Source organism: Dicentrarchus labrax, unplaced genomic scaffold, assembly GCF_905237075.1.
Source record: "Dicentrarchus labrax unplaced genomic scaffold, dlabrax2021, whole genome shotgun sequence".
Lineage (NCBI taxonomy): Eukaryota > Metazoa > Chordata > Actinopteri > Moronidae > Dicentrarchus > Dicentrarchus labrax.
In genome coordinates, this window is record NW_026136701.1 from 22,324,700 (window position 1) to 22,342,076 (window position 17,377).

General features: G+C 39.4%; 2 protein-coding genes across 2 annotated transcripts in view; both read right to left on the bottom strand.

Moving 5' to 3' along the window:
* The window catches only part of LOC127365551 (sodium/potassium-transporting ATPase subunit alpha-2), a 101,614-nt gene extending 100,161 nt beyond the window's left edge, over positions 1 to 1,453 (bottom strand). The window contains exons 1-2 of the mRNA XM_051403727.1: positions 1,281 to 1,453; positions 812 to 883 (exon numbers count right to left, since the gene is read on the bottom strand). Coding sequence (XP_051259687.1) covers positions 812 to 883; positions 1,281 to 1,297 — 89 coding nt within the window. The 5' untranslated portion in view covers positions 1,298 to 1,453. The remainder of the gene's footprint in view (positions 1 to 811; positions 884 to 1,280) is intronic.
* Positions 1,454 to 2,020: 567 nt separating this feature from the next.
* Positions 2,021 to 10,133, bottom strand: LOC127365644 (ETS translocation variant 3-like protein). The gene is made up of 6 exons (XM_051403958.1): positions 10,029 to 10,133; positions 8,699 to 8,756; positions 5,608 to 5,839; positions 5,104 to 5,224; positions 4,138 to 4,228; positions 2,021 to 2,609 (listed from the first exon to the last, which is right to left on the bottom strand). The coding sequence occupies exons 2-6, from the start codon at positions 8,754 to 8,756 to the stop codon at positions 2,299 to 2,301; spliced, it is 813 nt and encodes a 270-aa protein (XP_051259918.1). The 5' UTR covers positions 10,029 to 10,133; the 3' UTR covers positions 2,021 to 2,298.
* Positions 10,134 to 17,377: the final 7,244 nt, after the last annotated feature.

Here is a 17,377-nt window from a genome sequence, read left to right on the forward strand (position 1 = left end):
ATCTTAATATGCTTAATATGAACAACAACCAATTCAGTGAGTTCAGCCAAGAAGGGAGATCTGTATCTGAGTTTTAAGCACCAGCAGCTACAAATTCAATGCAAATGAACGAGATTCTCTCCTATAGGCCGTCATCCGACAGGAACTTCTGCAGTTGTAAGATTGAGTTCTGTAGATCTTAGATAAGATAAGAGGGAACTTGATTTATCCTGAGGGAAATTTGTTTGTGCAGTAGTTGCAGTACAAAGTAGGAAAGAGGGCAAATGTAACATCAATCAATAAAAGATGCAAGTGTAAAAAATAGCAATAAACACAGAGGTCAGTGTATATGGTTAATTCAGACTGATGATGACTATGATATTGCTCGTTATGCTGAGCCTTCAGCTACAGTGACAGGCTTAGGATTTTGGAATGACCCTTAAATTAGGGATGCACGATATGGTAAAAACATCATATTGCGATTATCTGCGATTGGCGATAATTTGGGAATCATCATTTTTTTGCATCACAAATTGAATTTGCACCAAAAAAATACCTATTAAAATCATGATGATGTGACATTTTTGGGGGGGTCTGCACCAAACAAACAAACAAACAAACAAACAAACAAACCTCTGCATCTCTACAGTGCTTCACTATAACGCTGTTTACCTTCATCAATACATTGCAGCTCTTGTTATTTGCAGCCCTGCCTATGGAAATCAATATGCTGGCGAGCCATGTGAAGGCATACACAATAATGGATAGTCAGCAGGATAAATACACGATAACATTGTATCATAACATCATTCTGTGTGGCTGAATATCTTACTTTGTCACTGGTTCATCTGCAGATTTCTTCTGAACCTCCTTGTTGTTGTTGCTCTTGGGCTGAAAGAAGGATCTGATGGGAGAGGACAAGGAAACGTGAGCAGTCAATAAAGCACTATATCTTATACCAGGGACAACACAGCTGATGTGTGTGCAGCTTTATGGTTTGATAAGTTACTCAACTACAACAACAGGGTCTTTTCTAGCTTGCTAACAAAGCCTGTAGCTAGTGTTACAGTCCCTTTATCTGGCTAGGTCTTATTAGAGCTGTTTTAATAGCTTCCCAAGTCGTGCTAAAACACAAAACTGTGACATAAAAAAGACGTTTTTACACCCAAATAAACGTTGAACACTAATGTGTGCTAATGCTACCTCCTAATATACTAACACAGGCGTCCCCAAAGCTAACGCTACCAAGCTAACTAAAAAAAAAATAAAAACCCGCCGCCACTTCCCAACTTCGTACTCACGCGATGCTGCGCTGCATGTTGTCTTCAAAACTCTTCCTTCACTCGATGACTGACTTTAAAGACTAATAGTTAAATGACAGAACCAGAAGCGGGGGTCCAACATCCAACCCAATACACACACATACACACATATACATACACACAAACTCCCGCGCTGCAGATTGACAAACCCACTTGGAATATTCGGCGCCAAAATGACATCTCAGCCAAAGATCGTCGAATTTTTTAAAAAAAGAAGAGGAGTCACTCAGTAGCTTTTTCCGGTCTGCTCGAGTTTTTAACGGTTAACGGTCTCACCAACGGCTACTTCACCAACACAGAAACATAAATTATACATTTATTACTACAAACGCGTCGAATAATTTAATAAGATATTTAAAAAATATATATATAATAAATAAAATATAAAATAAAATAAAAAAAAAATAAAATTATTTAAATTTAGGGCACCCGAAAAATAGCAACGGAGTGACACCTCCTCATTTTTCCACACATCTCAGCTCTGCGTCTCTGCCGCGGGATAACAAACGATGCTACTGCCCCCTGCTGTGTCGGAGTGGCCACTGCAGACAACCGGGGGCAGGTCCTGATGCTGCAGACATGAAAAAGCTCCCTTTCATGAAAATTTCACAGCGCCTGTTTGAATGCATCATTTATGCAGCTCTTATTATTTTCATGAGGCCCGAAGAAGGAGGGCGAAGGAATGCAAGACAAACAGCTGAATAATGTAAGTTGAGTGCACTGCTTTATTTACTCAAAACACAAGTGCCATGTTGTTAATTGTTTACAAGTGCAATTCCCCCGACTGTGGCGTGAAGTGCTGACAGAAGAAAAAAGCAGCATCCTTTGAGTTATTTCTATAAAAAAAAAATAATAATACACACATCATGGTCCAACTCAATAAATACAAAGTCTGTGTATCACAGGCAGGGAATAATAAACTATACAATGAGCTAAAAGAGTGGATATTTGAAGAGGGGTAAAGCAGTCCATCTGCTGTAGTTTGTTGCCCCTTTCTTCACTCTCTCTCCCCCATCTGTGCGTCACTCCCCGCTCTCCTCTCCTCTCCTTGTCTTTCAGTCTGCTTCACTCCACCAAGCAGCAGGCCTCGACCGATGTGGTTCAGATCCCACCCTGCGGGGCCCTTGTGGGGCCAGCCGTCGGCGCTGGCGTGGAGGCCCGAGGCGAGAGGCGGGAGCTCCCTCAGGTTGACCCCCGGACGGCCAGGGGCGGAGATGAAGGGGAAGTGGCCGTGGAGGGCGCGGGGCGTCGGGATGGGCTTAGGGAGGCAGCACGGGAGCAGGAAGGGATAAGGAACAGCCTGGACCGCTGTCAGGAAACAGAGAGAGAGAGAGAGCTTAGAGTTTAATGATACTTAATCAGAAACACATTAATATTCATACATTCATATAATAAATCAATGAAAATACATGAAGCCTTGGCTGGAGTTAAGTCGTTCACAGTAAAAAAACAGTCTGATGTTGAACATAAATTACACATTTATTACCTTTTTGTTACAATAGTCATGAAAGAAATAAATCTCGTCCATTCTTGACCTCGATAGTTTGACAAATAGAAACTCAAGGTTCACACACTCGCTTTAAACTTTCATGGCAACTGGACAAACTCTCTCATTCGATGTATTTTCACATTCAAATTCTGCTTTTATTTAATCAGAAGCTGCATCATTGTAGCACTTCATTGACGGTGGTGGTTTTTTTTAACCAATAACCTCATCAGATTCTGAATAATAAAGCTGCTGTCCTACAGTGTTCAGGGTAAAGAGTGGCAGTGAAGATACTGGTTTCATACTGAACTAGATGATGAACCATGTCGGGTAGAGGGCTAAATAATGCTCCAAAGTGAATTTAATCCCATGTGATCCCAGGTTAATTGCATAATTTGGGACTGACTGGAAAACTGAGACACAAACGTCGTGCCACCCCGGTTAAAAAACACCTGGATGGTAGTACAGGGGTGCGGATGTTTAGCTACATCTTTGACGCTTGAACTTATTCATTTTGACAACCCCCCCCCTCCAGAATTTGTCTTCAAGGTCAAGATTGAACTCCATCCCTGCATTATTTTCCACGGCACGCCTCGTGTTTCACCTTGAAATAGAAGAAAATTACAGAGTGAAACACAGCAAGGGGAAAGCTGCTTCCTTGTGGCTTGAAACTGAAATAGAAAAACTTCAGGACTTTTCTGCAGCACTCGAACATTTATAGGTGTGACTTTATGTGATGTAGTGAACCGAGTGAATATGAGGAGGATGGAAAAGTGATTGTTTATTTCTCGGTGTTCCACCTACATTTTCAGTCCAGTTAATACTGCAGTCACTGCCTTCACTGAATACTTAATCAAGAGGTCTAAAGGAACCAATCAAGTGTTGTATATATGCAGCCAAAGCCTGATCTTATTCTGCTGTAAATACCAAATGTGTATCAATCCACGGCTCCCCAACAGACTTTTTATTCCTGTGTGTATGAGTTGTATTTTCTCTTTTTTTCCTTTTAAAGTACGGTCCAATCTCTGGTTTTGATTATATCAATAAAGAAGTCTTGTTCTTATAAAACTTACATATTTATGACCCATTTTAAAGGTTTTATGTCTCCAGGAGGAAACAATTGTGTTTGGGATTTTGTTGACAGTAAGAAACATATCGAATAACATCTTCAATTCTTAGATCCAATATCCGGGAGGTTTTTTCCGCAATAAATCTCACTTTGGTGTTTCTCCTTCACTCTCAGACTACACACCAAATAAACACACAGTTGCCGGTCGTGAACCGACACTGTGTGAGACTTTGTTTGGACCCTGTGGATGTTACCTGAGTCGCCGAAGGCCGTGTTCTTACCTCTGTCCATCACTGACCCTGCTCCTCCACACAGAGGAAGACCACTCTCAGCAGGGAGGAGGGGCAAGGGAACAGGGCCGCTCTGTAGCAGCTGGAAGGGGAGGAGGGGGGTGGAGGATGGAGGATGAGATGGGAGGATGGTTGAAATGGCAACATGGATCTTTTCAATAAAATATAGTCTGACACTGTGTGCACAGAACATTAAGAACACCAGGTGAAGCTTTGGATCTCTTACTGATTGGACTCATTAAATATACCATAGATCAAAGCCGATGTGGTTAAGAGGAGGCAGTGAAAAGGTAAAGAAGCTCTTTGGATGATTAAGTCATTAATCAGCTTAATAGCAGGAAGGTGTTCTTGATATCTTGCACACTAGTGGCCTCATTTAACATTGAAATATGGTGAAACACTTAATTACAGTACATGATATTAAGAGTTTTATTCCAAACTTGGATGGTGTTTTTTTAAACGGACAAAAAGCACATCCTTACTAATCCCAACTCTTGCAGAATTAATCGTATAATTAAATAAAATATGGTGCTTTCTAAAGGTAACCTAAGCCCTCGGTCTGCGCGTTAATGTGATATAACTGTAACACGCTGACTCCCCTCCACATTAGAGGATCAGTCAATTTCATTTTAAATGATAAAGTTCTAATAATGATTTCTATTCTCGTCAGTTTTACATTAAATGATAAAGTTGGAGTAATTGTTTCTGTTAAAGTCCATGTTTTAATATTAAATAATACAGTTAAGGTAATTGTTTTTGGAATAAAACTCTTCTTAAAGGACTACACCCATGTTTTGGAAAACCGATCAAATTCTGCTCATGTGACGAGGAAAGTATCAGAGACAGAATAGATGCATTTTGAGATCATTTTATATAAGTTATATAACCTAGAAGCCTGTTTTCCAAGCAGTGAAGTCCTTTAAGTTGTGACATGAGATGCAAAGACGTGGTGATGACCTGATGGCCGGGCGGTGCCGGGTGTCCTGGATAGTTGACCAGGATGAGTTTGCTGAAGTTGAACTTGTAGGTGAATCTTTTCCCTTTGGTCTTGTGCAGGATGCGTTTGTTGTAGTAGTATCTGGAAATAAAATGTTTTCTGTGTCAGACTACACTCTGATTGTGTCTGTGTGTGTGTGTGTGTGTGTGTGTGTGTGTGTGTGTGTGTGTGTGTGTGTCTATGCCAGGCTGTAATGTCTATGCTATGCACTCATGTTCCTGTAGGGCACTTAAGATAAAAGTGCTTCCCAAATGGCATGTGTTGCATCTGTGGGCATTTTAGATTTCAATTTTTAATTTGACAACATATGTTGGCGAGGAATACATTTTATTTACAGCGTCAGCCTGAGGGAGAAGCAGCATAGAGAGGGAGGATTATACACATTCAACCCATAGGTGTGTGTGTGTGTGTGTGTATGAAGCCAGTGTGAACGTGTCCACTTCAACTCGTGCATTTTGCATCACCTGAGCGCCCGGCTGAGTTTGTCGTAGTTCATGTGAGGTTTGCCCTTCCTCTCCCCCCACAGCCTGGCCAGCCTCTCGGGGTCCCGGATGACAAACTCGCCCCACTCCCCTCCCCAGCCGATGGCCCCGCCCTCGCCCCGCCCCAGCAGCTCCAGCAGGAAGTGCCACAGCTGCACCTGTCTGGAGCCGGGCGACCAGGCCGGTTTGTAGGCCCAGTCGGGGAACAGCACTGCTGGAGAGACATGAGGAAGTCGTGTAAATGAGCGGGAAGTCGCCGACAGGCTAATTTAAGTTCATTTGTTCAGTTGATAGTTAGTCTCAGGAAACCTCCAATCAGATTTTGGTGAACTGAAGTAGTTACACATCTCTATGTTGTGGTATTTTTTAAAGATGTAAGTTCGACATTTGGGTAACCTGTTAATTAATGAGCTTCGGAGGTGATGGTAGGTGGATTTAGTTACTTTTGGGCAGAGCCAGGCTAGCAGTTCCCCCCTGTTTCCAGTCTTTTAGCTAAGCTAAGCTAATGAACTGCTGGTTGTTGCTCCATGTTTAGTGTACAGACGTAAAAGAGGTATCAAACTTCTCATTTAACTCTCTCCAAAAAAGCGAAGATACGTATTTTCTAAAATGTAAACTATTCGTTTATAATACTTTTGGGTAGGGATGTATGATAATTATCGGAACAGACAAATTATCAGCCGATAATGGGACATTTATATTATTATAAATTAACTTACAGCTGATAAATTATTGGTTGATATTAATAATGATTTATGTATTTCTTGTGCAAAATGATTGATAGACTTTATGTTCTATAAAAAACATGTTTGTGAAGTTTTTTAAGGAACTTCATGAGAAAAAATAAACATTAACAATAGTGATGTCCGTTAGATTTGGTAATAATTAAGTTATTGAATATTAAACCGTCCATCTTTGCCCACCACATCTAAGCCTTTCTTAAGCCTTTTTCTTTGATAAACTACAGGTAATAAACTGCTTTTTAAAATACAAAAATGTTGGATATCTAATCAGTATTGGCCATGAGGAATACTTTATGCTATGTAGGCCTAACACAGACAGCTCATTTGTTAGATGGCTGCTTTATTTAAATGTACCATATTTTACATCATGCTGTATCTTGATACAACTGATTTAAGGGAATCAACAAGATGATCACAGATGTACATGTTCCTATCGGGCCGTGCTGTCTATAGTACTGAAGTGGAGCGGAGGAGATCAATAGATCTGCACCTGCTTGCTTTTCGTGCTTAGAAACAGAACTTTTCTAATTCTCCTGTTGTAGCAATCTTCAGACAGAAGGGAAACAACAGGTCAGCTATTACGTGCCTTCTCCTGCTGATTTTGTTCATAAATTCAAAGAATATTGAACCCTCTGCCAGTGATACATTCTTCTGGGAGCGCTCTGATTTATTCTACATTATTCTGATGTTTTCTTTCATTTTGATGCTGTTTATGTTGGTGTCCATTTTCTGCTACTTTCTACTCCACTAGAAGCAAATAGTATGCTTCTTACTCTTTGACTGATAAAACAAAATATAATCAACAAGCATATTATGTGGTAATCTTATAGATTAGGGTAAAACTTTATTGATCATTGGAGAGACATTTACAAGCTAATATTAAAATGATAAGAACATTTTAGATTAATAATTATTAACCAATAATGTTATATATTGTATATGATTTCTTATTTGGGTCATTCTTCATAGAGGCAACTTTTACTGAAGGTTATATTTTGATGCCATTACTTTTACTTGAATGTACAACAGGAAGTTTTTAACTTTAATGCGGTGGAAACACTACCACGTTTGTCCACAGGGGCCGCCAGAATCAACAAAACATGAGGGTTCCTTGCAGCTGCTTTAAGTAAAAATTTGAGTGTCTGAACTTTACTTGTAACAAAATACATTTTATACTGTATTTTTGCTACTTTTACATAAGTACAAGATCTGAGTACTTCTTCCATCCCCTTTCTGCTGCTCATTAAAAAGCTCCTAATATAATTGTGGGCTCCAGATTTCATTGTTCCAGATCCTGCCTCGTGCCTGTTGAGTCACTGGATTGAAGTTGGCTGATGTCCTTCAATCTTATTCGACATTGATTTTTTTTTTCTCCATTTGTTCATTAATTTGTTTGAATAACAATGTGTCACAAATTGCTATTAATTAATGAAAAAACACGGCAAGATGAAACATTTCACCACTTAGCAAGTAACATATTTTTTGAAGTGGAGAAAATGTTAATGTAAAAGACGTGTCGTGCAAAACATTATCCGCTGCCAGATAGGACATGTGTAATTATTATTATATTATCTGTTCTTCTGAACATGAAGCTTTGTTTTCCTGTGATCTAATCACTCCGTCATTATGAGGAAACTATTTCAAGCTCATTATGTTGGATTCACGACATGATCATTTGTTGGAAAGGTTCAAGTTCTTTAGATTCTTCTTTTAGATATGATATTTTAAAAAAAGGAGTTTAAGGAGTTCATGCACTTCATGTCTTCTTTGGTTTAGCTCATCAAACAAACCTGGAATTTGAAATAAACAAGACAATTCAAGGAGTTTTTAACTGGTTATGAAACAGGTGTAATTTCATATTGATGCCTATATGATCTACATAAACAAACCATTAGCGACCATCTGGCGATCTAAATATAGTAATTCTTAATGCCTACCACGGGGTCGGATCCGGTGGACATAAAAGAATAGAAAAAGATATTCTTGTCCAGTCTGGTCTTCCGTAGAAAAGAAAAGTGACACTGAGCTACAGGGGGCGCTCAAAATAACAAGTCAAAACAGGGCAACTTACAAAATTGGTTCCTGATTGGTCAAGAGGGGGACTGCATCATTAGTCAGGGGTGACATGTTGCCTGTCACTTTGTTTTTCACTATCTCATCTATTATTTTCACACTACTGCATTAGAGGCAGATGCACACAGCAAGGAACGAATACATAATAACTCTTACATAAACGTGAAACAATCTCCCACACAAATGACAACCCACACATGTAAATAACTGAGATAGAGGACACGCAAACACACGTACGGATCAAAAACGACCCTTACTTCTGCTCCAGTAGGGCGCTGAAAGGTGTCCCACTGAAGAGCTACAGCTGCACTGCATCTGAAAAACACAGCGCATAACAAAAGCAGATTAAACTCCTCAGTATCTTAATCACTGTGATCATCATCAGATTGAAGTTGGAGAGGCGAGGAAGAAGCTGGTTAAAAGAAATATTAATTAACGCTCATCACAAGTAGCCATAACAACAAAGCTCATGTAACTGATAACAGCAGCTTCTGCTCTCTAAATTAAATCATCTAACAAAGACAAACCCAGACTCTCCAGACGGTATATGGCTTTAGTATAATGGTAAATAAATATAAAGTTTATAGGTCTCTGTCAGTTCATAATGTGCTTGAAATTACATTTACTAGTTCAAAGCTGATTAGAGTAACATAAATGTGTGAAAGCATCATTTTCCCTGCAGATACAGTTTAGTATTTTCTGTATTTTTCTACAATTTCATCCAATAAACACACACATCGTCCTCCCACAGACACAATGACCTTCCCGGGCGATTCGGAGCAGCAGAGACACCCACCATCTTCCCTGGAAGGCTGAAAACTCATCTCTTCAAGAAGTACTTCACATAACCCTTTTCCCCTGCTGAATGATGTCTCCTCTCCTCTAAGCCCTCTTCCACGAGCTGTAATATCCTCTTATCTTGGAGCAACAAAAAACGATGTGTCTCCCCTCAGCTCTTATTTTATTTCCTTCTTCCCATGCAGCACTGCACTCACACATGATCATTGCAGGGTCACAGGGACATTATCAGGCAACTAGGGGAGCTGAGCCAAAGACATTTAACTTAAAGGGCAGCATTTAGACAAACACAGGTTACAAAATGCCTTGAAAAAAACAATCAAAACACCAAAATGTGAGAAAATAATAAAAGCACAGTAATGCTGGAACAGGATTGCAAACAAATATGGGTTAAATGGGATTTCCTCTGCAATTTAATGCAAACTTTGCCTCTGACATTTGTATTCCTCCCCTTTTTATTGGCTGTTTTGTTGGTCAGCTACAATTAAAGGCTGTTCTACTTGATAAGAGCATCAGATACAAGCCTAAACATGCACATCTAAATCCACCATCAGTCTAATGACACTGAATGCTACATTCTAAAATAACAAGTAAAAATCATCATGCCAGTCAAACGCAGAAGGCCAACAGAGAGGGGATTATTTTTTTTTTAAATAGATAAAGTAGTAGTAATTGAACTAATCACATACAAGAATTCTCCCTCACAATCATCTCGTTTACAAAGAGCTACTATACAGCTACTGAAAGAGTCCTGCGTACGTGTAATAATAACTCAGTTGGTCCTGTTACCTTGATTGGAGCAGGAGCAGGAAAAAAGCTTCATTAGATGAATAACAGTCAGATCAGTTTGTCTGCTGGCCCACTTCAAGTCTGGGAGGACTGAAGGATGGATGGACCGGATCTTAAACCCTCTATCTCATCTCACCCCCCAACCACACACACATCCACCTCCTCCCCCCGCTCTCTACTACAACATCCCTCCCTCTCTCCCCCATGCCAGAATTAGGGAGACTGTTAAAACCAAAAGATCTTAGAGTGATTATGATGCTGTTGTGTTAGAGACAAGTACTGGGTAACATTGCAAGTGTCTTTAAAAGAAATAACAAAGCACAAACTGTTTTCTTTGAATCTGTGGATTCATCAATTAGTTGAGCAACAGAAATGTATTAATTCATTTTGATAATTTATATATATTTAGGGGAGTTTACTATATAAAAAACAACAACAAAGAAAACCAGCAGATCCTCACATTTCAGGCGTCAATGTGAGAATGTGATGGCATTTTTACCTGAAAAATTCCAAATTATTGATTGATAATCAAAATAATTGCTAATTAATTTTCCTTCAGTGGAGAAATTGATGAATACACAGATTATTCCAGCTCTATTTATCAATTAAGTAATCAAACATATGTATATATATCACATAATGTTTTAAAAAATTGAATAATAATAATAATAATAATAATAATAATAATAATAATAATAATAATAATGTAATTTGCAGTTTTTTCTGCTGGTCGGACAAAACATCCAATTTAACGATAACCAACTTTGACTCTTGGAAATTATGGGGCGTTTTCCCCTTTTTCTTGATGTTTTATTGATTAAACTATTAATCAATTCCTCCAAAGAAAACAAATGAGAGATGAATTTAGGAACCAGCCCTACATGTTCATGGATGCTTGCTAGAAGTTGCTTGTAAGCAGAGATGAGTCTAGGTCAGCTGCTGCTATTAGAGTTAAAAGGGCAACAGTGAAAATAGGCTTAGATTACCATCATTACAAGCGGGAGTGTAAAGGCTAAGATCTGAAAAGAAGCACAAGGAAAAAGGAACAAAATAAGTGGGGAGGAAATAGGTGAAGGCACTCTAATACGCTCAGGATTGGTGCGTATTACAGTGAGCCGAGGGGGGGAAGATATGATTGAGCGGAGTGAAGGTGACTGCAGGTTTTTCTCCTCTCTGAATCAAATAGGTGATGAACTCAATACCAGGGCCTCACTTAACTCCACTACAGCTGCTTTTCACCCGACAGGAGAGTGACCTTGGCCAAGGTCAACGGGCCGTTCAATACTCCGCCGCACAGGCTCAGGAGGCTGGAGGCGGCGGTGACACATTCTGGTCAAGCAGACGTCCTTCTAGTGGTCCCTCAAGTACTCGATTCGCAAGTGCTTGTCTCACTGAATTCCTGCAGCCAGAAGTAGCATTACAGAACTGAAATTGGTTAACAAATCACGTAACTAAGATTTAATTATTTATTTCACCTTAAAAAAAAAAAAAAAAAAAAGAAGAAACCCCAGGAACCATTAAGAGCATTTTAATGGCCCATTAAATCTTTTTTCGCAGGGACATGTTTTTAATCTTTGGGTATGAAAGCTACAAAATGGGTGTTCAGCTAATTGTTTCAACTGGAAATATTATAATTTTACATTCAAAAGAAGTTGCTTTTCCACCATGAGCAAATCTACATTAAATGTGTAATATGTGGGTAGAAAAGGTACAAAATGATGAGTCAAAAAGAATTCATTTATAAGTAAACACATGAGCAATTCAATTTAAATCAATTTATATTTCATGGCACTAACATCTAGAATAGTTCATTACATTTATTTATTTATTAACTTTTAAGAACTGAAAGTTGGCATCTTACTCTTTGATTAAACAGCTCCTTGTCTGTTTCAGACCATTTTATTTATGCAAAGCAGTCGTATGGTTGCTTGTATTTTGACAGAATTGGAGTTAGATGAGAAGCTTGATGCCACTCTTAATGTTTGTACAGTAAATATGAAGTTAAACCACCAGCAGCTGGTTAGCATAGCATAACACGAAGACTGGAAACAGCCATAAAATCCACCTACAAGCACTCCTAAAGTTTACTAATTAACACGAGTTAGTCTGATTTCTCAAATCTATTCCAAACCAACGTATAAAAGTGACAAGCTGTTAGTTTTATGAGGGGTTGTGTGTGCTGGAGAAAGTCTTCGGTTCGGTACAAATTAGCTGTGACGTCCAGGAGTCTCAGCTGGTTGCCTGGCGACGTCAGGACAGAGACAGGCTAGCTGTTTCTTTTATGCTAATAAGCTAATTATATTCATATTTTCCATATATCTAACTCATCTAACTCTTGGCAATATATCAAATTAGCATTGTTCCCAAAGTATCAAACTATTCCTTCAATATTTCAAACAATCTTTATTTAATTAAAAGGACTTTTTGAGAAAAACAAGTTCACATCTTATATAGTCCGACATCTTACAGTTAAGTCTCATTTTGGTATTGGTGCAGAAATCCAGTTACCGGGGATTGGAAATACCGAGTCCTAATCAGAAAACAGGTGAAAACAACGGAATCTGAAAGAAAGTCCGTTTAAGCCGAACGCAGTGCTGTTGCTGTTTTAATTTCCACTGCAGCAAAGAGAAGAAGCGGCACAGCAGCAATCCATTTAGGCTTATAATATACATACATCATACATTCCCCTACTAGAACACAAAAACACACACACACACACACACACACCCTTATCGCCCCTCAGATGTGATAGCTGACACCGGAGGCTTTTAATTCCAGTGTAAATACAAATACTCTCCCAGACAGCTATCAATTATGCATGCCGCTAATTGAGTTGAATGTTGTGCTTTTAGCAGCTCAGGGACCCTGGGTCACATGCAAAAAGCCTGAAACCAAACACACACACACACACACACACACACACACACACACACACACACACACACACACATATATATTTGCACTTATATACTTGCGAGTGCCCTTCGTGCATTCCCCAGCCTCCACCTTTAATCCTAATAGACCGTAGCATTGATTTTGCATGTTTTATAGTACACATTAAGAATACTTAATATTACTAATGATCATTTTTTGCAAACCATGCTCTCGTTTTTCCACGCTGTGGTTTACATTCATTTCCATACGCTACGAAAATCAATTAGCAGACTTCTGGAAATTGCTAGAGTTATAATCCATCAAACAAATGTTCAGCCTGCAATTATTGTTGGTTATATTACTGTAAAACTGCATTAGCATGTAACAATACAGGAATTTACTTAAATCTTTGCTTTCATGAGGCTGCCAATATAATAATATACAGCATGTGATGGAATAATTACATCCCCTTCAGCCCCTACACACTAACATAAACCTAATTGTAACCTTAATCAGAGTCATAAAGGGCCTGAAAACTATTTTTTTAAGAAATCATTTAAAATTCTTGGAACATTCACTTTTTTTTGGACCAAGAGTTAGATGAGAAGATCGATACCACCCATAGCAGTAGCATCAATCTTTTCATCTGTCGGCAAGAAAGCGAATCATTTCCAAAAATGTCGAACTATTCCTTCAATCATCTCTTTGTTATTGAGCTCTGAGGTCCACAAAAATACACCATTACCAGCCTAAGAACCTGGAAGAAACCGATATTTACACACACACACACACATCGGAATTTAGCAATATTACACTGTGATGATGGTGTTTTTTTTGCTTGCTTATGTTGCAATGGGGACACCACTGCCTGATCAAATCTAGCCTCACAACTGCATGGTCCTGATGAAGCAGATTAGTTTAAAGTTTTTGAGCGTCACAAATATTTCATGTTAGGCTACAGAGAAATACTTAAGTTTTTCAAGCTGAGGCTGGCAGATTATTCTTACAGCAAATGAGCCGCTCACTCGAAATGTTCTGGCTCCTTCCACCGACACAGTGTCACTGAAAAGTTCCAAACTTTCCATTATTCCGAGCACCTTAAGGACTTCATCGTTTATTTTGGCTTCAAAGTTGAGCTTGACGGTTCATTCTTGATCTTGGAAACTAAATTTTGACACAACAACCACCACTCCACGTCCACTTACTTACTTATTCTGGAGCTTTCAAGCGGTCTTTATCAACAGATGCGCCAAGTTTCCTCAGCGAGGAGATCTGACAACTTAACAAACTCTGCTGATGAAGACCATGTGATACTGTTGAAAGCTCCAGAATGTGGAGCTTGTGTTTGATGTGCTTCAAGCCTCAAACAGCCCCCCTAAAAGCAGCGAGGAGCAGCAAAAAAACCAAAATGTCCCCACTTTCCCAAAAATGTTTTCCAATCTCTACCAGCAAAACTCAAACCGGTCCTCTCAAAGATAGAATCACGAGCAGACACACACAATAAAAGACACTGCTGCTGTCGCTGCCTTGGCATGGATTTACACAGACATATATTATACACACACACTCCACACACAACAAAGGAAGAGGCCTCACAGTGAGTATAAAAGCTGACAGTTTGGAAATTGAGCCTTCGGACTGATGGAGCCGCCCAGGCATCATCTCGAACCAGATGACAGAAAGAGAGATTTAAACAAACGGTCTGAATATTGAGGCAAGCCGTGTTGTCAGGGGAATATTACAGTAAAGATGTAATATAAACACAGAATTGTAAGAAGAAAACCCTCTCCCCCTGCCTTATTTACTCTGCAGTCTTTCTGCACCAGATATTAGCCCAGTCTATCACCAACAGGAGCTGTTGGGAGGGTGGCAAAAAAAAAGAAATATAATGAAGGACTTCTGCCTGGGTATAATAAAACTTCACATTCCCTGAGGGGCAATTTAGGTAACGGCACACAAAAACGGGCTCCGAGACAGGAATTTGCTTTCCACCAAGATTGTCGTCCTTTTTTTTTTTTCTCCTTCTCTCCTCAGCGAGCAGCATTATCTCCTCTGTGACAAACTGTGTGTGTGTGTGTGTTTGTGTGTGCATAGTGGATGAGGAGGATGAGGAGGGAGAGAGAGGGGGGTTAAGTCTGGATTTGATCCCCACTAAAAGGACTGTTTGTTTTACAGCTGACGACCCCGGAGTTTAATCTGGTGCTTAGCTGCCTGCTCAATCTCTCCTCTCCTTCGTCTCCTTGCATCCTCTCATCCTCCCTCTTTCCCCTTCATCTCTCTCTTTCTCACTCACTCAATCGTATCATCCTCTCGCAGCGAGTTAACCCTCCCTCCCCTCCCCTCCTCTCCTCTCTCCTCTCCCCTCTCCATCATCCTCCTCTCTTCATCCTCCATCCCTTGTCATCATCCTCATTTCTCTTCTCTCTTTATTTGTAGCGCCAGGAGCGGTTGTTCGCGATTTACATTTAACGGGATCCATCAGGTTGTCTGTTATGCGTAAAATTAAGCAGTGTTACATCATACAGTACAGTGGGTGCATGTGTGAGTGTGTGTGTGTGTGTGTGTGTGTGTGTGTGTGTGTGTGTGTGTGTGTGTGGGAGGATGCAAGGAGTGTAGTGATGGTTTCAGGCCCTGAAATGTTTCCATGTATGTGTGTTAGGGCCTCTAAGTGTGTGTGTGTGTGTGTGTGAGAGAGAGAGAGAGAAAGAGGGAGAGAGGGGGGGAGACAGTAGGACAATAGTGAGAGTGTATGTTAAACAGGATGATGGTGTTGCAGCAGATGAGGGTCATGCTCCGGGACTTAAGGGTCAAATCCTGTTAGAAGTAAGAGGGATCAAGGCTTTAGCAAGGCGCTGCCTTTTTTTTTTTACTGCTGCAATATTCACTGACACTGTGCAAGAGAAGCCCCCCTGTGGGTGTGTGTGAGAGACAGTCAGAGGTGTGTGTGTGTGTGTGTGTGTGTGTGTTTGCAATAGCTTAAAACTGCTTAGTTTGATTTGGTGGAGCTCAGTTAAAACATGTAAGCAATAACACAGAGATAGAAGAGAGCAGAAAATGATTTATTATATCGGGAGGAACCCTTTGAGACGTATCATCGTGTTTGGGTGAGATAAAAAAAAAAGTAGGAGAGGAACTGTTTTCCTCCTTTTGTTTCCCTATGAGGTTAAAATAATTTTATTCCACTCTGTCAGACAGCATTGTATATTTTCTGAATGAGCTTGTTTCAGCTTGTCACGAGCTGAGTGAAATATTTAAACCAAACACTCCTAGTTTGTTTTTTTTATCGCTGCACCAGTCAATCAAATTGAAATATTCTAGTTGTCTTTGAGCATCATTTTATACACATATCCCCCAAATTCAGACACATTTGGTGTCTTTGGGACCTTGCATAGAATTTAAAATAAAAGTTCAGTGGGTTTGAAGAAGGTTGCCAGAAATAACACGACATATGGCGCATTGTAGCACAAAATAAGTGTACTCATGTCACCAAATATCATCAGAAGGTTGAAAATCTGAGGGGGATCCATTTTGGATTTTACAGCTGTTACTTAATTCAGTGTTCAGTGTGTGCAGACTCTTTTCAGCTTTTTTTGAGTTGCACAGTGGTTGATATGTATCTAATGTAATCTCCACTCACTTACAAACGCTTGTATGGAAAGTCATTGTAATCCATTAAGTAATACAGATTAGTAAATGTATCAAGATCAAACTGGAAGTAAAAACAGTCCCATAAGTCCTCCATTCAACAAACTTAAGTATCAGCAAACAAAAGTATTACAAGTAAAAGTGGCCTTGCGATGTATGAATGGCCCCTGTCAGAGTGTTGTAGTAATATAATATTATTAGTTATTATGACTGATGAATGAAGCCGCATACTAATGTTGTGGCTCATCAAGGTGGAGCTGACTTTATACAGTATACTGTTGGGTAATGTAAAACAAAATGGTCATAGGTATATTTCCGTCTCATCTTAAAAAATAAAGAAAATACTCAAGTAAAATGCATGTGTCTAAAACTGTACCTGAGTAAATGTTACATTGGTGATAACATTTCATTACGATACATTCATTTGGCAGAAACATTTGTTGCAAAGCACACATTGGGGAACAATTTGGGGTTTCAGTGGTCGAGGGCACTTCATAATATGACCGCAATCAAAGGACAGCATGCTCTAACATCTGAGATACAAACAGCCAGGTGATGATAAGGTGAGAACGGGGAGAATTGACTTAAAACAAAACTAAATATCTGTTGAATTGCATATGAAATGAAAATGTGAAAAGTAAAAAGAAGGGGACTAAAGAAACTGACACAAACACACTCTGTGGCATGTGCCATAAATGTTTGTATGTGTATGTTTGAGGATGTGTGGATATATGGGGAATGGTGAAAGACATCAGTGAACATAAGTATGTAATAATTGAATGTGATAAAATTTCTGCCATATTGCTAAATTAAAACCTCATATTTTGCCA

Coding starts and splice junctions, on each gene's coding strand:
- LOC127365644 (XM_051403958.1), bottom strand. CDS start 8,756: ATGCAGTGCAGCTGTAGCTCTTCAGTGGGACACCTTTCAGCGCCCTAC. Junction 5,840..8,698: donor AGCGCCCTACTGGAGCAGAA/GTAAGGGTCGTT, acceptor ATGTCTCTCCAG/CAGTGCTGTTCCCCGACTGG. Junction 2,610..4,137: donor AGGGTCAGTGATGGACAGAG/GTAAGAACACGG, acceptor GTTTCCTGACAG/CGGTCCAGGCTGTTCCTTAT.